General features: G+C 33.4%; 1 protein-coding gene and 1 pseudogene across 19 annotated transcripts in view; one reads left to right on the top strand and one right to left on the bottom strand.

The window, feature by feature from the left end:
• Cep350 (centrosomal protein 350) overlaps positions 1 to 23,911 on the top strand; it is a 159,848-nt gene that overhangs the window by 46,741 nt on the left and 89,196 nt on the right. For 18 of the 19 annotated variants that reach the window (XM_048809912.1, XM_048809914.1, XM_015491743.2 and 15 more), the window contains 9 exons: positions 1,766 to 1,879; positions 4,473 to 4,619; positions 6,900 to 7,555; positions 8,306 to 8,427; positions 11,590 to 12,650; positions 13,442 to 13,592; positions 15,488 to 15,660; positions 22,152 to 22,338; positions 23,504 to 23,724. In XM_048809912.1, coding sequence (XP_048665869.1) covers positions 1,766 to 1,879; positions 4,473 to 4,619; positions 6,900 to 7,555; positions 8,306 to 8,427; positions 11,590 to 12,650; positions 13,442 to 13,592; positions 15,488 to 15,660; positions 22,152 to 22,338; positions 23,504 to 23,724 — 2,832 coding nt within the window. The remainder of the gene's footprint in view (positions 1 to 1,765; positions 1,880 to 4,472; positions 4,620 to 6,899; positions 7,556 to 8,305; positions 8,428 to 11,589; positions 12,651 to 13,441; positions 13,593 to 15,487; positions 15,661 to 22,151; positions 22,339 to 23,503; positions 23,725 to 23,911) is intronic. The other variant, XM_048809930.1, reaches the window with a different exon arrangement.
• Positions 15,014 to 15,480, bottom strand: LOC107147190 (annotated as a pseudogene).

Below are 23,911 nucleotides of genomic sequence, written 5' to 3'. Positions count from 1 at the left end.
TTTCTCTCTTCTAATGAATCTGTTCTCATCCCAACTGCTAGAGTAAGCTTGTCAAGTTTTAATTTAAATCATGTCTCTCCTTTATTCAAAATCTTTCAAAAAATTTCCCCACTTTTGAGCAAAGCAGACATTCTTGTAGTGACTTATAAAACCCTGTCTGATCTGGCTCTCAGTTATGTCTCTGACCATACTATTCTCTGACCCCTCCCCTCTCTTTTATATTTTATTTTATTTTTTTCATTTCAATTACACTGGCCTCCTTGCTTGTTCTTAGACACTAGGTTTACCTCCTGCCTAAGAGCTTTTTACCCATACTTATTTTTTTTCCTGCCCATGATGCAAGGCTGTCCATGTACTTTAAATCCCATTTATTCATATCTGTAATTGAGGTTAATTTAAAAAATTTCTATGCATAGTCAGCCCCCAGATTGAAAAAAACACTAAAGAATTAATGAATAATTTATATACAAAATACCCTGACAGTTTTCACTTACATAATTGTGAAAGGATCTGCTTTAAGAACATTATATTGAGTGGGTTGTAGTGGTACACATCTATAATCCCATGACTATAAAGCAAGAAAATCACAAGTTCAAGGCCAGCATTGACAACTTAACAAGACCCTGTTAAGTTGCCAATGTCTCAAAATAACAAATAAAAACAGCTAGGGATGTAGTTCAGTGATAGAGCCCCCCTGGGTTGAAGACCATTACTGCAAAAAAAATTATATATATACACACACACACATATATATATATTTTATATTGACTGTTTTGTAAACTTTTTATGTTTCTACATTTTTAAATTAAATAGGAATTTGTGAAAGTGTTCACCTCTGAAATTCTGCACATGTGGTGACCTTGACTTTTAATGTATTACTATTGTAACTTTTTTTTTTTTTCCATTTGTGAAAATGAGGTTTCTGGAGAAGAAAAAAAATAATAAAGAATTAGAACCTAACAGTGGAGTAGTGGTAGTCTTTAGATCTTTCTGTAAGAAAAGTTGATATTGATGGCTTGTGCATCTCAGAAATAGCCTCAGTGAAGATTTCTTTTTTGCTACCTGAATCATATGCTTTATATTGTATCCCGCCCCACGCTACCTTATCTGCTGGGGATACATGCCAAGAACCCCAGAGGATGCCTAGCACTGAAGATAGTACTGAATATTACTTATACTTTTTCCCCCTATACATACCACTGATAAAGTTTAATTTATTAGTTAGGTCCAGTAAGAGATTAACAACAATTTATTGTAGATCTTAGCCACCTTAGCATATAATTTTTTCTTTATTAAGTTAACAAATTTCACTGTACTTTATAGCTTTTCGTAGGCATGGTGGCTCACTACTCTTGGGTATTGGGTCTATTAAGTAAAATAAGGTTTGTAAATTGAACAGAAGCTCTATGATATCAAAAGAGTGAGAGTCAGTCTGATAACCAAGAGGAGCTACTGGGGTTGACTAAGGGGTAGGCAGGTAGCATATACAGTGTGAATATGCCGGCAAAGGGATAAACTGCTCTGGACTAGATAGCAAGAGAGTTCATGATGTTACTTAGAATGTTGTACAATTTAAGTCTTTTGAATTGTTTGTTTCCCTAAGTTTCCATTTGATATTTTTGGATTGTATTTAACCTTGGGTAACTGAAACTGCAGAAAGTGAAACCACAGATAAGGGGCAACTGCTGTAATGAATTTTCTTACTGGGAGGATGAAAAGGTGGGTGGGAATCATAATAATTGCTGTACATTTTTCTACATTTCAGATAATATCTCTATAAAAGAGAAACCTGCTGACAAAAGTAAAGAGAAGAAAGGGGTCAAGCCAGTACGAAAAGTTCAAAAGGTAACACAGTTATCAAGTCCAGAATGCAAAACAGGTTAGTCTTTCAGTATTGTATCCATCCTGAGGTTATATATTACTGATCTTGAATCTATATGCTATAAATACTTGTTACCAAATATTCTCAGAGTTGGCATATAGAAAAATTCAGTACTTTGTATCATCTTTGTGTGTGTGTGTGTGTGTGTGTGTGTCTGTGTGGTCACTTTCAGTTTGGAGACATTCTGAATTGATCCATTAATTCATTATTCAAATGTTTTTGAGCACTTGTTCTTTTTTTTTACTTTTATTCCATTCATTTATTTTTATGTTTATGTGGTGCTGAGGATTGAACCCAGGGCCCTGTGCATGCCAGGCAAGCGCTCTACCGAGCTCTCTACCGCTGAGCCACAACCCCAGCACTTATTCTTTGTGAAGCACTGTGCTAAGCTTAGGTAACACAGTGGTACACTAGATGCACATAGTTTCAACCTTCATGGAGGAGGTATGTAGTTTCAAGGAAGTATAAATTAATGCTATGCTAAAAAATAACAAGTTTTATGGACACAGTATCAGAAAGATGGGACACTTTTTTTTTTTTTTTTTTAAGATTTTTTTAGTTGTCAATAGGCCTTTATTTATTTGCATGTAGTGCTGAGGATCGAACCCAGTGCCTCACACATGCCAGGCAAATGAGCTACCACTGAGCCATAGCCTCAGCCCCAGCCTGGGGCACTGCTTTTTGATAAGACTGTTTTTTTTTTTTAAAGTTGTAGTTGGTACAATATCTTTATTTATTTATTTTTATGTGGTGCTGAGGATCGAACTTAGTACCTCACACGTGCAAGGCAGATACTCTACCACTGAGTTCCCAGCCCCATGATCAGACTGATTTTCTGATCATAGACTAATCAATATAATGGCAAATAAATTAATGCTATGGTAAATAAATTTACAACATTTATTAATTTCATATGACACTGGTTTTATGCAAATACAATGAAATTTTACAAGAATGTGAATGATCTCGGTGTTAACTAATTCTGAAAATTAAAAAAAACTTTTCATGTAATATTATACAATACTGTTGTTAGGGGTTTAGTTTGAAATGAAATGAAGGACCAGGAACATTATAACTTGCAGCACTAATCTGGAGTTTATTTTTCCACTTTTGTTGTAGGCTAATTCCCATGTATACACTGTAGCATGACTTAGACACAGAATCATTAAATATGCTAAAGCTATATTAGTAGTTTGCCAATGAAAGTCTTTTTCTTCCACTTACTGAATGAGACTGTTTCAGAAAGCCAGAATTTATAGATAACCACCCAGCATATTCAGAAACCAGCATTTATAAATAACTACACAGTGTATTCATGTTTGTTTGCCTTTGATTCAGAAATTCAAACTGAAATTGAGAAGAAGTCTGTTTTCTCATTTTTCTTAAAATTACAAAGTTCCTTAAAAATAGATTGAGCAGTAGACTTAAAACTGTTTAAATATTTTAGAGAGTATATAAAATTAATATCAGAGTAGAAAACATTTTCAAGTAAATAGCACACATTATTCACCTTTTTTGTGATTGATGTTTTCCTTAAGACTATACTTCCAATTAAACTTTTAAATTAAAATCCTTTTTAAATGAAAACCTAAATGAATGTCTTTGACTTTTTTTTTTTTTTTTTTGATACCAGGGATTGAATCCCAGGGTTGCTTAACCACTGAGCTATGTCAGCCTTTTATTTTTTTTTATTTTGAGACAGGGTCCAGCAGGCCCTAAGTTGTTTAGGGCCTTGCTAAGTTGCTGAGGCTGGCTTTGAACTTGGGAGCCTCATGCCCTAGTCTCCTGAGCAACTGGGATTATAGGCTTGTGCCACTATGCCTAGAAGTGTAGGCTATTAATATAAAAATTTTCTTTGTAATTAAAAAAAATATTTATTTTTTAGTTGTAGTTGGACACAATACCTTTATTTCACTTATTTATTTTTTTATGTGGTGCTGAGGATCGAACCCAGGGTCTCGCATATGGGAGGCGAACGCTCTACCGCTTAGCCACAATTCTCAGCCCTTCTTTGTAATTTGATTAGTTTTAAAGTGCTACTTCATCATTTTCATTATTCCGTTTCTCATATTATTCTACATAACACATATTTATTTCATGTTTATTTTTTATAGTTTCTATTTTATAAACAGTCTCAAGTCATTTGTTGCTATTAAGGATATTGTCTATTTTGGGATGATAGTCTATTTTTAATTTTCTGAAACTAGTAGAAATTGTTTTCATCCTAGTAAACAGCTGTATTTGTTGAAATATACTCTTATTTTTGTGAGCCGTTATAATGAGGGCAGTTTAAAGTGTTGATATTTGTATTGAGAGTGTTGTTGTTAAGAAAATAATGGTGTGTATTAATGGTATACACCTATAAAATATAATGTGAAAGACCTAGAAATGCCATCCCTTTCAAAGATGGACAAATTGTTAACCAATTTTGGTGGCTTAGAGTTAAAAACACAGTTATTTTGTAAAACTTTGGGCCTGAACAGAAGATAAACAAGATTAATTATAAAACCTGCATGGTTGCATAGGTATACCACTTAGAGCTAACACTTAGTTTTAAATTTAATGTTATATATACACCTATATATTTTAGGTAATAGTCGTGTGATAAGTACATCTTCTTGGCGAGATGGACAAAAATTAGTAAAGAAAATTCTGGGACCTGTGCCCAGAATAGAGCAGAAAGAGCCAAGAACAGCATCCAGTGACAGAAATGGAAGAGAAAAAACTACTAAATCTGGTGAGTGGCTGTAATTAAAATTGTTGAAAAAATAATTAAAAATGGCTTGAAAAGGTTAATGCACTTGAGAATATTGTAGGACTTTACTTTATAATTGTGAATGAAATGCAAAGCAAAAATGTTCTACTGGGTCTGGGCTCTTAGCACATGCCTATAATCTCAGCAGTTCCGGAGGCTGAGGCAGGAGGATCGCAGGTTCAAAGCCAGTCTCAGCAACTGTGAGGTGCTAATCAACTTAGTGAGACTGTGTCTCTAAACAAAATACAAAATAGGGCTGGGGATGTGGCTCAGTGGTCGAGTGCCCTGCCTCCCACCTGAAAAAAAAAAAAGTTCTACTGGGCTTATCTGAATAATCTCTGCTCATAGGTGTTCTGGCCATCTGTACAAAGAATTCTGTGTTTGTTATATTCATTACAATTAGCTGTCATGAATATCAAAGCAGTGTTTTATTCAAATCATATCACACTTCTAGGGACCTTAAGAGAATGAAATCCAGCCTGTCTTTTCCAATGTGTATAAACAAACATTTACAAAGTTGGGGTTTTTGTTTGTTTTTTTATTTTTTATTTTTTTGATACTAGGGATTGAACTCAGGGTACTTGACCACTGAGCTGCATCCCCAGCCCTATTTTTTGTATTTTATTTAGAGACAGGGTCTCACCGAGTTGTTTAGTACCTCACCATTGCTTGTTTTTTAAATATAGTTTAGGAAACTGGCTCTGAAAGAAAATTAATTTTTCTCAGGGTTGTATAGTTGGTGGCATATTTTGGATATAAGTACCAGATCTTTTACATTTGGCCCTCAATTCTATTACTTTTCACTTAAAAAAAATATTTAGTTTTAGATGGACACCATATCTTTATTTTATTTTTATGTGGTGCTGAGGATCGAACCCAGCACCTCATGCATGATAGATGAGCATTCCACCACTGAGCCACAACCCCAGCCCTACTTTTCACTTTTTGAAGTATCTTAAATGATATTTGAAATGAATAATGCTAATTTTGATAAATAAAAGATAAAGACCTACAAACCAGATTTCCTTTACAGTAGCAAAATTTGCCTTAATTGAGTTTCTGTAGGATTTAGTAAGAAATGACATCACAGCTATAATTTGGTATATAGAAGTCAATATACATTGTATTTTTTCCTCTTCGCTTTCATCTATGTTGCCAATAAATTCTCAATCTAAAATTAAGCCATAACTGGGTGTGATGGCATACAACTGTAATACCAGCTATTTGGGAGCTTGAAGTGGGAGGATTGAGAGTTTGAGACTAGTTTAGGCAACCTAGTGAAACCTCCATCTCAAAAATAAAAGTTTGTTTTACAGAGATTACTAAAATGTGAATATGATATATGAGGCTAGTTTTAATATTTTCTGCACCAAGAAGAATGTAAATTAAACTTTCAGAAATTCTCTGATAAACTTATCTACATATGGTCCCATTTCATGTAATTATGAAAGGGGTCGGTGTTGTAGGATCTTCAATAAAATCAGTATTTTTGGTGCCTTTATTATTGGATTTGGTATATGATCTTCGCAAAGCTGTAAGAAACTATTATTCTTTAAAAGATTCTTAAAATATTTTCAATTTCCTTGGTTCTAATTAGGATACTTTATACTAAAAATATAATTGATTTTTGTTGTTTTTGTGTGCTAGGGATCAAGCCCAGAGCCTATAGGCGAGTGCTCTAATACTAAACTACAACTCCAGCACGGATTATTGATTTTTAAATAACTTTTTAAAGCAGAGAAGTGATCATATTAAATATGCATGTAAGAAAGAAATAGTAATGTTTAATGTTCACATTAACTGTAAGATCTGTTCTTTTTCTAGAAATTTTTAAAAAGGCATTAAAAAAGAAAAAGACCCAAGGAAGTATAGTTTTTCTGAAGATTGAAATTCTTTTACTATTAAAAAGGGAAGGTTTTATTATGTTTTTTTTCTTTCTTTTTTATTTTATTTTGTGTGTGTATGTGTGTGTGTGTGTGTGTGTGTGTGTGTGTGTGTGTAGTTATAGATGGGCAGCATGCCTTTATTTTATTTGCTTATTTTTGTATCCAGTGCTAAGGATCGAATCCAGTGTCTCACACATACTAAGCAAGTGCTCTGCCACTGAGCCACAACCCCAGACCTTTTATAATGTTCTTTAGAAGATTATAGGATATTTTGAACTTGAGATAAAGTTAAATTCCTTAATTTCCTTCTTAGCGCAATGACTCTTAGGAATGAATATAGAATTTTAACATATCACTAACAGTTCATATGTTGTAGGGGGGCATATTGGAAGAGCAGAATCTGATCCCAGGTTGGATGCTTCACATAGACCTCTTCCACGAAGCTCAGAACGTTCAAGAAGTAGAGCTCGGTCTGAAAATAATATAAAGAAGTTAGCTCCATCTCTTCCAGAAAATAAACAGGAGGAAAGTACTGCCTTAAATAAGGACTTTTTACCTGTTGAAATCCGTGGCATTCTTGATGACTTACAGCTAGAATCTACAGCTCAGACCTCTAGGCCAGAAACTGGAGAGTTACAGAATCAGAAGGCATCAGCACCTGTCCAGGTTCCTCGGAGTCATAGCCCAGTGAAAAGAAAACCTGACAAAATAACAGCCAACGAAGAGCCCCCTGTTATTTCCAAAAAGCGCCATTATGACACTGATGAGGTACGACAGTACATTGTTAAACAGCAGGAAGAAAGGAAGAGGAAGCAAAACGAAGAGAAGAAGGCTCAAAAGGAGGCTACTGAACAGAAGAATAAACGATTACAGGAACTCTACCGGAAACAGAAAGAAGCTTTTACTAAAGCAAAAAATGTGCCTCCTGATCCATCAGCAGCTAGAAGGCTACAGGAAACTTACTCCAAATTGCTACTAGAAAAGACCTTGCTGGAAGAGCCAACTCATCAACATGTTACACAGGAAACTCAGGTAATAGTAGTAAGAAATACAAAAAGGAGTAAGTCGTGCTTAGGAAAAGCTTATTTGCCATATTGTACTATTCAAAAATTATTCACCATTACTAGTATTCAGACATATGCTTAGATAATATTTAAAATAGTCATGACCTTTCATGAAATTTATTCCATATGAAGAGTAATGAAAAATATGGTAGAAAATAATAGCTGAATTAAGAGTTTCCAATATTGATTTCAACAGTCAATCAACATTGATTCCTTTTGTCTTTGCTATTATATTCTTGCCTAGTTTTCATTGTAGTACCAAACAAATACTCAGTATATAGATTATGTTAGGACATACTTAGTTTTGTAATCTGTGCTGAAATTAGAGACTATTCTAGTTTAGTGTGCTAAAAATAAGGAATAATAAGTATGTACTATGTATCTCATACTTTTTGAAAGGCTTTACTTATAGGCTTAAACTCAGTAAATTCTCACAACCATGAGAAGGGTAGGTACTACCTTATTTCTATTTATCAGGTGAAAAAACTGAGATTTATAAAGGATATTACTTCTTCCTAACACTAGGCAGCTAGGATTAGGTGTTCTTTTGGATTTTAAATGTTTTGTTGTTAATCATGATGGTTATTTTAAAGGCAAACTAAATGTGAATTATTTTTGAGGAAGAAAAACACTCTGTTTATCTTATGAGCTCTCTGAATAATTCCTTGTGGTAGAAGTCAGAAGTCAGATAAATGTGATATCGTTTTTTTTTTTCTAGGTCAGACCAGGGTATCAGCCATCTGGAGAATCTGACAAAGAAAATAAAGTACAGGAACGTCCCCCAAGTGCATCTTCCAGTAGTGACATGTCTCTATCAGAACCCCCACAGCCCCTTGCAAGGTAAAAAGAGGAGGATAAAATTTCATTTTATGGAGTTTAGTGTAGGTGGTCTGTGATCAATGAACTTTGCTGACTGACCTTTATGAGGAAGAGAACATAGAGAGATTTCTTTCTTTCTTTCTTTTATTTTTTATCTGTAGTTGGACACAATATGTTTATTTATTTATATGTTGTGCTGAGGATCAAACCGAGGGCCTCACACATACTAAGCGAGTGCTATACTGCTAAGCCACAACCCCAGCCCCATAGATAGGTTTATTTCTAATAATATCTTCTAAGCATGCTGTATAGCTGTACTTACTTTATGCCCTATTCTTAGTTATTCAAATTTTGCCTGTTCTTCAATCCAGTATTAATGTCGATTCTTCCTGCAGTTGGAAGCACTCTTCTCTTCTCTGAACCAAACAAATAATAAAAATCTACTGGATAAATCACGGTGAAAGATTACATGGATATAAATTATACTTAGTAATGAGATCTATTTTGGGAAGAGAAAGATTTTTGAAATTCTTTAACATTGCAAAATAGAAATCAAATCACTTTCCAATTTGGGGTTAGTACATGGTCGTCTTTCCCCTCACCCTAGAGAAGAATAATACTGATAAAATAGCTAACATTGTTTCTTAGCTTTTAGGCAGTGATCTAAGTACTTTGGTATACTATTTAATCCTTATAATTCCTTGTGTTAGGCACTGTTGTTCCTATTTTACAGAAGAGGTAATTGAGGCTACTATAGTTGAATTAACTTTCTCCAAGTTGTTAAAACAGTAGTGGTGGGGATAGATTTGAACCTAGGCAATCTGACTCCAGAAGCCTGTGCTTTGAACTACTCTCCATACTGCCTCCTAATAAGTGAAATGATTGAGATGATTTGTTGAAGGTTTAAACATTTTTTAAAATGTAAATACAATTGGGTGGTGATCCTCTTCAGTTTTCAGATATACATACCTTCAATTTTTGCCTTTTTCTAAGTTTCATTCTCTAATTCTAAACAGGTTAAGTCTATTGTACATATTTATGAGGTACTCTGTGTTGTTTCAATACACGTTTATAAATTTGCCTCTTGTTTCTTTTTTCTTTTAATACCAGACTTCTTCAACCTATAGTGTCTTAACCTATTGCCTCCACTTCTGCACTATCCATTTCTGAGCTTCTTCATTCCTATTAATTGCTTAAATTTATCTTCATGGTTAAAGTGAATTTATTATATACTTAAAATTATGTCATTTATTTTCATTGCTCTTTATGTGCCATCATTTTTGTTTGCTAATTTGCTTTTACCAGGTTATATACCTGAGATTGAACACCTGGAAGAACCAGTTCAAAAGTTACTTTCCTTGTCTGGCAGAACTACTTGCTCCCTTATCTTTATCTTACTGAACTTTGTCTTTATCTTAGTACTTATGACATCTGTAATTTTAGCTGTTCATTTATTAGTCTGTCATCCTTGTTATGTCTTGAGATCCCAGAATAAGGATTAATTATTATTATTATTATTTTAGATATTTATTTCATTACTTATTATATGTGGTGCTTAGGATTGAACCCAGAACTTTGTGCATTCTAGGCCAGCACTCCACCAACGCAGCCACCTCTCCAGCCAGGATTAATTCTTAACCGGATTAAATATATTCATTTTTGTTTTCCTTTTTTCCTCCACAATCAGTATATCACCATAAAACTGGCATTAGTGAAATTATTAGTGTCTAAGCTAAGTTATTAGTGTCTAAGCTAAGTTGCTAACAACAGGAATACAAAGGCGGTTATAATGCAAAAGACATCAATGAATAAAAATTTTAATTCTAAACTCTTGGATTTTTATTCATTGATGTCTTTTGTATTATAGCCACCTTTTGTATTCCTGTTGTTAGCAGCTTAGCTTAGACACTAATAACTTCACATTTTGCATTTATAATACTTTATATATGATAGCATAAAATCTGTGCTATAATATTCCTTCATTCAGTTCTTATTGACAGCCCTTGAGTATGCAAAACTGCTGTAACTTCCCACCAGAACCTGCTTGACATGATTTCCATTTCCTTTATCACCTTGGTTGATATTACCTTGGTTACCCTCTTCCAGATGTTTTTTAGTCCAACTGTGGAAGTGTACATTTCTCCATATTAGTTTAGTCTAAATTTGCAGCCTTTACAAATAACTTTGAATAGTAGTTTGATCATTTGTTGAGGAGGCCATGCTTCCAGGTTTTCTGTCTTCTGCAAATTTGATAAGTATGTCTTATTATCATCATTCAAAAGTAAACTACAAGACTCTTAAACAAAATCTTCTTAACAGTTGACATTCATCTTTAATTTCTCTGTAGTTTCCCTTAATATACAGGGAGCGTGTATAGCCTGGAAACATAGGTGGATGCATATTATGTTGGTTAGGATATCTTTCTTCTGTTTCTGGACTTTATGGACACCTGACCCTATATTGTATATTTATTATTGGAACTCACAGTTTTTCATTTAGTTCCTTGATGTTCATTAATTTTTTAGAAGTTGGTTGTAATCATCTCATTTTTTTTGTAAGCACAATGTTAAACATCAGTAGTCAGCTTTCAGTAAATGTTTATTGATTGGAATAATCTATATAATGTCTACATTAATATTTAGCACTCTTAAGCATTTCTCTTTTGTATAACATTTTCAAAGGATAAGATAGAGCCAGGGATGTAAAGAAATTCATTTTCAAGATTTTAATGCCTTCTCTTTAATAAATAATTTTTAAAAAGTGGTATCTTAGTTGAAAAATACAACTAAGATTGCAAAACAATATGGATGGTGAAATTTCATTTTTTGTGTGTGCAAATAATACCAGCCAAAACACAACATGCACATAGAAAAATGTTTGGAAGGATATAAATCTAAATGAACTATTTATAGTGACTCTTTGTTTAGTTAGCTGTGAGTGATCTTTAACTTTTTTGTACTTTCTACTTTTTTTTCCCCCAGTATGCCCTACTCTTATAATCAGAAAAAAACCCAAAACTTCTTTTAAAATGGTGGTTTGGACTGGGGGTGTAGCTGTATGACAGAGGGCTTGCCTAGCATACATGAAGCCATGGGTTTGATCCCCAGCACTGCAACAACAACAAAAAGGTAGTTTAGTTATTAGTTGCTGTGTTAACTAACATATTGTGACTCTGATTTCCAGAAGAGACTTGATAGAACCTACATGGATGCAGCCTGACAGATTGAGCCCACGGATTCATAATTCCCAACCACAACCTCTTGTTGGAACAGCTGGAAATTTACTTTCCCATCTCTTAAATCTAGAACATGTAGGAATTTTGCATAAGGATTTTGAGTCTATTTTACCAGCCAGGAAGAATCATAATATGACTTCAGGACCATTAAGTTTTACACCTCAACCATATCTGACCTCACCAGCTGCTCATCCAGATGCCTTGTTAAAACCTAGTGCCAGCCAGTATAAGAGTAAACTGGATCGTATTGAAGCTTTGAAAGCAACAGCTGCTTCTTTGTCTAGCAGGATTGAAAGTGAAGCCAAGAAATTGGCTGGGGCCAACATTAACTATGGGTCAGTGTGGAACACTGAGTGTGAAGTGCAGCAAGCACCTCAAGAAGATGGACCTTGGACAAAGGCTCAAAGTCCACCTGTGAAAGAGGATACCGAAGATGTTTTTTCTGCCCGAATTCAAAAGATGCTAGGAACCTGTGTATCTCATACAACTTTTGATGATGATCTTCCTGGTGTAGGCAACCTTAGTGAATTTAAAAAGCTTCCTGAGATGATACGACCTCAGAGTGCCATATCAAGCTTCAGAATAAGATCCGCTGATCCCAAACCAGGAGGGCTGCTGGCACAGTTGTGTAAGAGGCAGACTGACTCTCCTATCTCTGATCTGCAAACCTGTTCTCAAGAAAAAGCCAAAATGTCTCTTTGTTCCAGCACAGACTCAGTCAGTGAAGGGCCTCTTCTTAGTGAGGGTAGTTTTTCTGAAGAGGAGGGAGTCCGGGATGGACGGCCCCTTTTAAAGGTGGCAGAAATCTTAAAAGAAAAGGAATTTTGTGCTGGAGAAAGAAATACTTATGAACCCATCAAAGAGTTTCAGAAGGAAGCTGAGAAATTCTTGCCGCTTTTGGGACACATAGGTAGTACACAAAGCAAAGGACCATGGGAAGAATTAGCAAAGGGAAGTCCACATAGTGTCATTAATATTTTTACCAAATCATATCAGTTATATGGAAAAGGTGAGAAAAATATGAAGGACTTGTACCATCTTTGTGTTTTTTAAATTATTTCATAATTTTTATACAAGATAATATACTTAAGTACACATTCTTCATTGTTTATTACATTATTACATTGTTTATTACAAGGATAATGGAGATTTATAATCCATTTTATTGTCTGTTAAATTATCTGCAAACTTCAACTAGAATATTTAATATTTAATATTTAAACTAGAATACTTAATATTTAATACACTAGAATATTTAATATTCTGTTTTTTAATTGTCATAAAACAATATCTGATATTTGTGGAATTTGTGGATCTAGTTTAGAGAAATTCATAGATGATGGTAGAGACTTGGCATATATTCAAGTATATACTTGGTTTTCTGTGGTCATATTTACATACTTGAATAAAAATGTTTTCTATATATAGTAACTTGTGAATCCTTGGAATATAGTGGTCAAGAGTTCAGAGGGGCAGTGTGGTAACATTTCTGAGATGAAAACAACTTTATTACTGTTTATCAAAATGAATTTTAATAGTAGTCAGATTTTGAATAGTAATCTGGCTATATATTTGCACTCCCAAACATTGGTTCCATTATGCTAATTTATTATGTATGTTTGAAAATTTTCTTAATAAAAATGTAATTATTAGGTAAAAAAAAAATTAAATGGAAAAGAAGCTTTAGTAAAAGCAAACTAAACTGTCCCTAAATCCATATTATTAATCTCTATGTCATGAAATACTTTGCTTAGAATTTTTAAATTTTGATTTTTATGCATCAATTATTACTTTTGACAGGGTTTGAAGACAGATTAGATAGAGGAACATCAGCATCGCGGCCTTTGAATGTCACTACAACCCCTCTAAGCAGTGTTTCTTATGAAGATGATTTTGTTTCCTCTCCAGGGAGTGGGACTTTGACAGAAAAAAAATCATCTCTTGAGCCTAAGTATGACAATATCAAATAAAGTCTGAAGGGTGAAAAAAATATACAAATGAGAACTTTGATCTGAATATTGGTCAAATTTTGCTTTTTGAAAGATAAATATAGAATCTATGTAGTATAGTGGAATTTTGTGTACTCTATATCTGTATTCAGACTGCCTAGGTTTAAATCTTGACTCTCTGGATTATTAATTGCTTGTATTTATTTGATCATATTACTTAATATTTCTATTTCTCAAATTCCTTCTTGTTAAAATAGAAAATAATAGTACCTGCCTGCCTCACAGAGTTGTTACGAGGATTCAGTGAAATACAAAGTATTAAAACAGGGCCTGATGTATAGTAAACCAGGTTTAGGTCATCAAATCTCAGTAGAGGATAGTACTGAGAAACTGTATTGTGGTATACTAATAGAAGAAGCTTAAGAAATGGTTTTCTATGGTAGAATTGAGGGACATCATATAGATACTTCATGATCCGTATGTAAGAGTAATTTTTTTAAAACCTGGGATAATATATAAAATTTTGTAAAGCTTTGGAAAAGTTTGAACTGATTATAATATCTGTTAATTATCGAGCTCTTAATGCCCAAGATATTGGGAGAATTGAGGACATTAACTTTGTTAACTCATTTTTATAATAGCCTGATATAGTAAGTATTATTGTTAGTTTCCCTATTTTAGAGAGGAATCTGAAGTACAGAGGTTAAATAACTGTATGTGAATAGAGACTTTGCTGGAAAGAATTTTCTCCTTAATTTTGTTATCATGTAAATTAAAGGTCTATCAATGAGTAAAAATAAATAAATAAATAAAAGATTAATTTTTTAAAAAAATATTTATTTACTTTCTTTAGGTGTAGATGGACACAACACAATGCCTTTATTTTTACGTGGTGCTGAGGATCGAACCTGGGTCCTGCCCGCGCTAGGCAAGCGCTCTACCACTGAGCTACAATCCCAGCCCCAAAAGATTAATTTTTTAAATAAAAACTTTTAAAGGACTGTGACATTTAATGTTACCAATTGACATGATTTGATGTATTTTATTTCCAGGTTAAAATAGAACACATTAAATTATTCTCTTATTATCAGAGGGCAAGTAGTTATGACTTATAAAATTGTACATTTTGACTTCAGTAAACTCATCTCAGGTTTTTCTCAAATTGAATCATGGGGAGCAATCTGGCTTAGGATAATAATGAAAAAAAAAAGTGAAGTGGAAGCCATTTTTTATTGTAGTTCAATTCTAGTGATTAAGTAGAGTTTTGAATATCTTCAGTTTTTCTTTTCTTTTTCATTTTTTTTGATGATTATAAAAAGTTTTCTTAACAAACAGTACATAACCTTATTTTTACATCATAATAAAATACTTCTTTTGGAGAGTGGACATGGATTTCTCTGCTTAACAGCCATTTTTATAATACTTATTTCCAGGCTTCTAACAGGATGATCCTATTTCCTTGTATTACAAAAAAATTCTAGTATTGTTGTGTTGCTCACTAGTTTCCATTTCTGCACATTCATTTATCACAAGATTGATAAAAGGATCAAATTCTCACAATATTCCTTGGATATGTCTGCCACTATTTAATTTCAAAATAACTTTCTTGTTCATACGTTTTTTTAACTTAAGAGGGTGAGCTTGGGCCAGGGTTGTGGCTCAGTGGTAGAGCGCTCTCCTAGCATGCGTGAGGCCTGGGTTCGATCCCCAGCACCACATAAAAGTAAACAAAATAAAGGTATTGTGTCCATCTACAACTAAAAAAATATTAAAAAAAAAAAAAAAGAGGGTGAGCTTTCCCCATAGGTGTCTATTCAATAGTCTTAGAGCTGCTTTGAAGAAGAATTCGTGGCCTCCCTCAGATCTCATATTTTTTCTGTTACTTTTTCTTTGACAGTATTGGTGGCAGCAATATAGGCACTCAGGAGGACCATCGTAGCAGAAAGTCTGCCTATGATCTTTCCTCTGTTGAAGTTACTTCCCAGCATTCATCTGGAGCCCAGTCTGTTGCATCATCTCGTTCATCTACTTCTTCTAAAGGAAAGAAAGGAAAAAAAGAAAAGATGGAATGTAAGTGGAATTCTACATGGTGATTGTATATGAATTTTTGGTAGTGACCTACATTATGATTTGATTTCATAAGAAGTTGGAGGAATTTATGATAAGGTAGTAGCTTAATACGTAAAGTAATGCCTTTTGATCTATAACAGTATACATCTTTTTCTCTTTTTAATTTTTTTTTTTTGTGTGTGTGTGTGTTTGGATGGACACAATACCTTTATTTTATTTGTTTTTGTGTGGTGCTAAGGATCGAACCCAACAACTCATTCATGCTAGGCAAGCACACTACCACTGAGCTATACCCCCAGCCCCTTTATCTTAATAATAAAGGAATACATGATCACTCATTCAAGAAGTACAAATTCTCCCTGATCATTCAGTTCAGAGACAATTACCATTAAACATTTTGGTGCCTATTTTTCTAATATATACATAAAACCACACCCATACATCTTTATTTAAAAAATGAATGCAGATACTACTGCTTTGCAACTGCTTTTAATAGTATCATGTTTTTTAATGGTATATCACGTTCGTATCTGAGTATCATTAAACATAATCTTCTCATTTCTTTCACATTCCCTTATCTATAAAATTTTAATAGATATTTCATGGCCTCCTGAAGCTCTCATGAAAGTATCAGAGTTAATGTGTGTGTTCCAGTACTGAGCACAGTAGCTAGCCCCCTGGCATTTTTAGATTTTTTTAGCTATACATAATGTTAGGATTCATTTTATCATTAATTATAAAAGCATGGAATATAATTTCTCCATTCCCTCCTCTCATTACCCCACTCCCCGCCTTCCCTTCCCTTTTTCAGTAAACATTTTGAAGTGATGGAGATACCCTTCAGTGCCCTCAGTTCTACTGTTGACTAATTTGTTCTGTAGGACTACCAATGATGAGATGCTGGATTATGCAAAAGCCTTAAACTCACAGGATGGCCTCAAGTGAGGGAATGGTTTTGCTTCTAGAACATTTTGTAATTGCAAAGATAATTTATTGAGTTAAAACTGAGGAGGGTAGGCATACGAGGAAGAAACCAGTCAATATGGAAAACTATATTTGAAAATAAAAAATCATCAGTAATCTCTGCACCTGGAGATAAATAATGTTAACATTTTATTTTATTGTAGCAAAACATATATAAAATTTATCATTTTAACTGTTTCAGTGCTCAGTTCAGAGACATATAATACACATTCAGTCCTGCAACTACCACTATCTTTAGAATTTTTCATCTTCTCATATTGTCCGTTAAACAATCTCTCTTCCTCCTTCCACAACCTTTGGCAAGCACTGTTCTATTTTCTGTCTCTGTGACAGTATATGTGTGGTACTTAATATAAGTGGAATTATACAATATTTGTTCTTTTTTATATAGCTTTTTCACTTAACGTAATGTGTTCAGGGTTTATCCTTGTTGTAGCATATATCAGAATTTTCTTCCTTTTTAAGGTTGATTAATATTCTGTCATATGTATAAACCCCATTTTGTTTATCCATTTATCTGTTCTTGGATGTTTGGGTTTTTCCCTTTTTATTATTGTGAATGATATTGCTTTGAACAGATATCTGTTTGAGTCCTTGCTTTCAGGTTTTTTTTTTTTTTGTGTGTGTGTGTGTGTGTACACACACCAAAATGTGGAATTGCTGGATCAGATGGAAATTCTTTTTAATTTTTTAGAAACTACCCATGCAGTTTTTCATAGTACCTTTAACCGTGTCACATTTCATCATTGATAAGGGTTATAAAATTTTAATAGATGTTAAAATTTCTGCGCATTCATGCCAATACTTGTTATTTTCTGCTTTTTGATCATAAACATCTTCATGGGTGTGAAATGTTAACATTTTAAATAAGAATCTTTCCAGAAAATTTGTGGGCATTCATAAATAGGAAATTTTACATGCATGGGATCTCATTTTTATTTTATTCTTAGATGTCTTTCTCTGTTAATAAATAGGGATTATCATTTGTTAATACTACCTAGTGTTCTGTTATTTGAATATTTTAATTTACTTAATATTGCTGGATATTTAGGTTGTTTTGTTTTTTTCCATTGTAAAAACTGCTGGTTTTGATATCCTTATGAATATACTTTTATGCATTAGTCTAGTTATTTTCTATAGGGCAGAATCCCAAAAGTCAGATAATGGAGCAAAGAACATATCCATGTTTAAAATTTGGCTGTTTTTTGCCAAATAGCTTTTCAAAAATTTAGAGCCAATTTATACTTCCAACTTGAGAATTGAGCTGCTATACCACATTGAGAGTGGTAGAAGAATTTGTTTTTTAGTCATTGATATAATTCTCTTAGGTATTCTAACTGTTCTGAGAGTCTTTAGTAAGACCTTTAGACATTATTTCACTAGCATTTACTGAAGTCTGTATTTTCTCATGAGATACAAGGGTCTTTCATACATGTTCCAAGAGTAAAAGAGCTTCATGGTTCCATAAATTTGGGAATGCCTTTAGAGTAGTATTTCTTTTTTTTTAATTTAGTTTTTAAATTTGTTTTAATTAGTTATACTTGACAGTAGAATACACTTATGCACTTTGATATATCATACATAGATGGGATATAATTTCTCATTTTTCTGAGTGTACATGTTGTAGAATCACATTGGTCATGCAGTCTCATATATACATACATATAATGTCTGTTTTGTTCTACTACTGTTCTTATCTCCACTCTCCTCACCTTACCTCCCTTCACTTTCCTCTACCTAATCTAAGGTAACTCTATTCTTCTCTAATGCCCCCCCCCCACCCCATATTGGGAATTAGCACTCACATATTAGAGAAAACATTCGGCCTTTGGTTTTTTGGGATTAGTGTATTTTGCTTAGCATGATATTCTTCAACTCCATTTACTGGCAAATGCCATATGTTCAATCTTCTTTAAAGCTGAGTAATAGTCCATTGAATATATATACCACATTTTCTTTGTCCATTCATCTGTTGAAGGACACCTAGTTTGGTTCCATTGTTCAGCTATTGTGAATTGAGCTGCTATAAACATTGATGTGGCTGTATTACTGTAGTATGCTGATTTAATGTCTTTTCATATAAACCGAGGAGTGGGATATCAGGGTGGTTCCATTCCAAGTTTTCTGAGGAATCTCCATATTGCTTTCCATAGTGGTTGTACCAATTTGCAGTCCCACCAGCAATGTATGAATATACCTTTCCCCCCATATCCTTGCAAACATTCATTATTGCCTGTATTCTTGATGATTGTCATTCCGACTGGCGTGAGATGAAATCTTTGTGTAGTTTTGATTTCTCTTATTGCTAAAGACGTTGAACACTTTTTCATATATTTGTTGATCGATTGTATTTCTTCTTTGAAGTGTCTTTTCTGTTTGAGTCCTTCCTTAGCCCATTTATTGGGTTATTTGTTTTTTTGGTGTTAAGTTTTTTGAGTTCTTTATATATCCTAGAGATTAATGCTTTATTGGAGTGGCATGTGATAAAGATTTTCTCCCAATCTGTAGGCTCTTTTCTCACATTATTGATTATTTCCTTTGCTGAGGAGAAGCTTTTTTAATTTAAATCCATCCCATTTATTGATTCTTGATTTTATTTCTTGTGCTTCAGGGATCTTGTTAAGGAAGTTAGATCCTAGGCCGACATGGTAAAGATTGGGCTTACTTTTTCTTCTGTTAGTGGCAGGGTCTCTGTTTAGAGCCTGAGTCTCTGTTTTGATCCACTTTGAGTTGATTTTTGTGCAGGATGAGAGATAGAGGTTTAATTTCATTTTGCTAAATATGGATTTCCAGTTTTGCCAGCACTATTTGATGAATAGGCTATCTTTCTTCACTGAATGTTTTTGGCACCTTTTTATCATATGAGATAACTGTGTCTATGTGAGTTGTCTCTGTGTCCTTTATTCTGTACTATTGGTCCACAAATCTATTTTGGCGCCAATACCATGTCATTTTTGTTACTGTAGCTCTGTAGTATAGTTTAAAGTCTGTATTTCTTGATTTTAGAATAAGGATGGGGCTATACTGTGAAGTATTTTCCAAATTTATTTGACAAGGGTCCTTTCTTCCTTCATTATTGCATAGCTTTAGAATTCAGCTGGAAAGGTTTGGGAAATGCTGACCTTGCTCAATTGTTTTATTTTGCAGTTGTTATGCATTGCTGTTAGTGTCTCACCTAAGATCACTAATGCATTATTAGCAAAACCCAGATTCTGACTTTTGATTCCCAAATCCTGTCTACTGTCTACCACAGTATGCCATGCAACTTTAAAATGATATGTTGAGTATAAATGAGTATAAGTGAGAGGAATCAATGTAGATTTTTTAAAAATTATAATCTAAAATAAAATAACAGATAAAATACAGTGATTTGTGGCTTTTAGATAACCCCAGTCCCTTTTCACAATACCATAAGACCTGAATATACCTCCTTTTCCACTGCAACATCTTAAATGTAGCTTCTCCTTTGTCCCTGAAGTTCTAAAATCTCTGTAATTTTTATTATGAATACTCCTCTTGGTGGTGAAAAAGAATATCTGCATGCTTGTGCGAAAAATCCTTACCCAGTGTGGTTGGTAGGTTTGGGTGGTAATACTAAGAAGAAACTTATTTTAATGAACTTTGAGTTATGTAAATGTACTTTCTTTCTTTGTTTTTTGTGCTGGGGATTGAACCCAGTGTTGCTTTACCACCAAGCTACATCTTCCTTTTTAATATTTTATCTAGAGACAGGGTCTTGTGAAGTTGCTCAGGGCCTTGCTAAGTTGCTGAGGCTGGTTTTCAACTTATAATCCTCCTGCCTCAGCCTCCCAAGCTGCTGGGACTACAGGTGTGCATCACTGTGCCTGGCATGTAAATGTACTTTCATTTGGCAGTCTTTTAATGTAAGTGTAAACATTTTCTTTTCATGCATTTTCATCAGTAGGAATTGAAGTCTTTCTTGTTTAAAACATCATATTATATACAGTTTTTGGTTGTTTAAAATCAGTAACAGTTTTTACATTCTGTATTTATTTTCAAAGAGTAGTATTAAATGAGTAATGTTTTTATTAAAACAATACATCTTTACTATAGAAAAATTAAACATAACCAGTATTAATAGTTTGCTTCTAGCCTAGAGATTATAGACTTTAGAGTCCTTTCTAATTGATTAGTAATCCCTTGAATAATTCAACTTTAAATGTACTATTCTGTGTCATTAAGAGCATTCATATTGCACTATAGTGCAACCATCACCACCAACCATCTCTAAAAAGTTTTTATTTTTCCAAACTGAAAATCTGTATCTGTTATATGGTAACTCTCATTCTCCTTTTTCCCCAACCCCTGGTAACAACTTTTCTATTTCCTGTTCTTGAGTTTGCCAGTTCTCGATATCTCATACAAGTGGAATTGTATGGTATTTGTCCTTCTGTGACTGGCTGGTTTCACTTAGCATAATGTCTTCAGATTTCACCTGTGTGGTAGCCTGTGTCAGAATGTCCTTCCTTTTTAAAGCTGAATAATATTCCATTATATGGTTGTATCTTATCTTTATTCACTCACCTAATGAAGGACAATTGTGTTGCTTTTATCTTTTGGCTATTGGAATAATGCTGCTGTGAACATTGGTGTATAGCCTACTCCTACCCCCGCACTTCTGTACTTTCTTTTGATTTTTTAATTATATACATTAAAAAAATTTAGCTGCTGCTAAAATATATATACAATTCTGTATTTTGCTTTAAAAAAAAAGTAATCAGAAAATTTTCCCAGGCTGCTATTTAAACATTACCATTTAAGTGAACAGTGCATAAACTCATATGAGGAAGCCTGGGTGTACGTCTTTTGCATCCTTAAGCAATTATTTTTAAGACTTGTAGATCTCTAGTTACCTCATTAGAAATTGGGTATATAATACCTACTTTATGAGATGTTTAACAGCAATAGAGTAATATATATGAAGTGCATTTTAAATAGCTCAAATTACTATTATTTATGTAATTAGATTTATTAGTCTGTGTTGGAAATACATGTTAAAATAAGGTTATAAAGTTAAGCATTGACTATCATGCATGATTTTTGTTATTTCAATAGTCTCTATAAGATATATCCCAATAAGATTATTTTTAGTTTTTGTGTACATTGTTCTTGCCATGAAGTTTTTCAAAGGAATTGTGTAATTCATTTGGCACTTGCTACTGATTTTCTCCCCAGCTCTGAATTTTATCCTTAAAAAACTTCTTTGTGGTTATTTGTTTAATATACTTATTTTTTAGTATTAGATAAGCAAAGAACAACTTATTAATAGCAGGTAGAATATATTAATGGAAGACATTTTACTTTCATTATATAGAAGCAAAAGGATGGTTATTCTATTTTAGATAAAGGAAAACATTTTAAATATAAGACAATTTTTAAGTATTCCTACCTGTAATTTTTAATTACTTTATTGAAATCTATCTATCAGTTATATCTCTTTGGTAACTCATATTGGGTATCAACTTTATAAGAAATTTACTTTACAGGGTTGGATTCATTCACTGGAACTGTTCAAAACACACTTATTGATGAGGAAAAAGTACAGTCTAGTTCAGAACGTGGTTCCCATCAAGGAAAGAAATCTGGGACCAATAGCAAACTCTCTGCTAAAGATTATGAGCAAACTCTTGACATTGATAGCACTTTGGAAGAACTTTCTGGGCATTCTGTGAGGTAAAGTAATGTATGCTTTATACTGTAATCCAATTATAATAAAGTTAAAATATCATTGATATTCAAAATTTTCATTTGATTAATTTCACCTTAGTAGTTAACTGTGCATGTCTGAGCTCCTATAAAATTCTGTAGTTCTGAAAAAACTTTGTTCATAGCTCTAGATTAGATTTTAGGGTATGGTCATCTCTCACCTAAACTGTTAAAAACCTCTTGTTCAGGAAGTCTGTGCCTCAAGCACAGCTCATCTTTCTGTTCTGAAAGCCATTGCCACTGTGTTTCTGGTGAAGTCTTTTGACCTAAGCATCTTCCTTTCTTGGGTGCTTTGAAAGGTTAGTTGTCCCATAAACCAACCCAAGAATCTAATTTTACTTAAGTATTTCCTTTGGATTTCCATAAAGAATCTCATTTCTTTCCGTACAGATTTTGTTTCCAAACTGTATTCTACTCTTTCAGCACAACCAATTCTTTAGCATCCTTTTGGTCTCATTGTTGGAATTAGTTCTTCCTATAAACGTTTTTTCTCCTATTCAGTTTATTAGCTCACTCAAACAGATTTTTTTTTTGGTGCTAGAAATCGAACCCAGGACCTTGGGCATGCAAGGCAGGCACTCTACCAACTGAGCTATAGCTTTAGCCCTTCAAGCAGATTCTTGAAAACTTATTTTTATAGTGATTATGGAGTTTGCCTACTCTTGTTTTTATTTCCTACTTTTTAATGTTATATATGCTTAGCCTGTTGATTACACATAACCTTCAGTTCTTGTTTCAGACACATTTTCAGACAATTTTTTAATATGACTTTACATACATTTACATACAATATTTTTATTGTTATATAATGTTGATTCTAGAAAACATTACTTTCACTACAATGAATCATAATATACATTACAGAGGAATTAAGTGCCAGTTTAATCAAGAGGCCCCTTTTCCATTTTATTCAGGGCATGGATTGTACTCAGGGATTGTACTTGCACTATTATAAATCTAGCAGTTAGGGGAGTGTTCATAGTCATTGATTCAGTGTAATGACTGTTGAATAAATAAATAAATCATAGCTTGTTAAAGCTTATGTTGGAAAAGAAAGTAATGTATGTTGTTATTATGTTTAGCTCAAAGTAGTTTTTTTTTTCCTTATGTCTTTATGAAATAAAATTTCTAGTGTCTCATCAGACAAGGGAAAAACTCCAAAAACTCCAACTTCTCCGCTATCTCCAAGTTCCCAGAAATTGTTACAGTTCGACCTTCCTGGGACTTCCTTAGAAAAATCTAAGTCCTCAGTGATAATTCCCGCAAGTACAACAGGATTTAAACCCAGTGCATCTTTTACTGATGTGAACCTGGCTGCTAGCAGAACAGCCACAGAGATGACTTCAACACCAGGTAAGTGGATCCATGCAGTTATAATTTTTAAAATAAGATATTACATATTTTATTGAAGATTTCTTTTTTTGGGTGACCCATCGGAAAATGGTTTTTCACATGAATGTGATTTCTCTTTGAGGTATTAAAAAGCTATGTGAGAAATCAAAAGATTGAAAATCATGAAAGATTGATTAGTGCAGTAGTG

The sequence above is a fragment of the Marmota marmota genome, unplaced genomic scaffold, assembly GCF_001458135.2.
Source record: "Marmota marmota marmota unplaced genomic scaffold, marMar, whole genome shotgun sequence".
Lineage (NCBI taxonomy): Eukaryota > Metazoa > Chordata > Mammalia > Rodentia > Sciuridae > Marmota > Marmota marmota.
The sequence above is the reverse complement of the archived record's forward strand: the minus strand, read 5'-3'. Positions and strand labels throughout refer to the sequence as shown.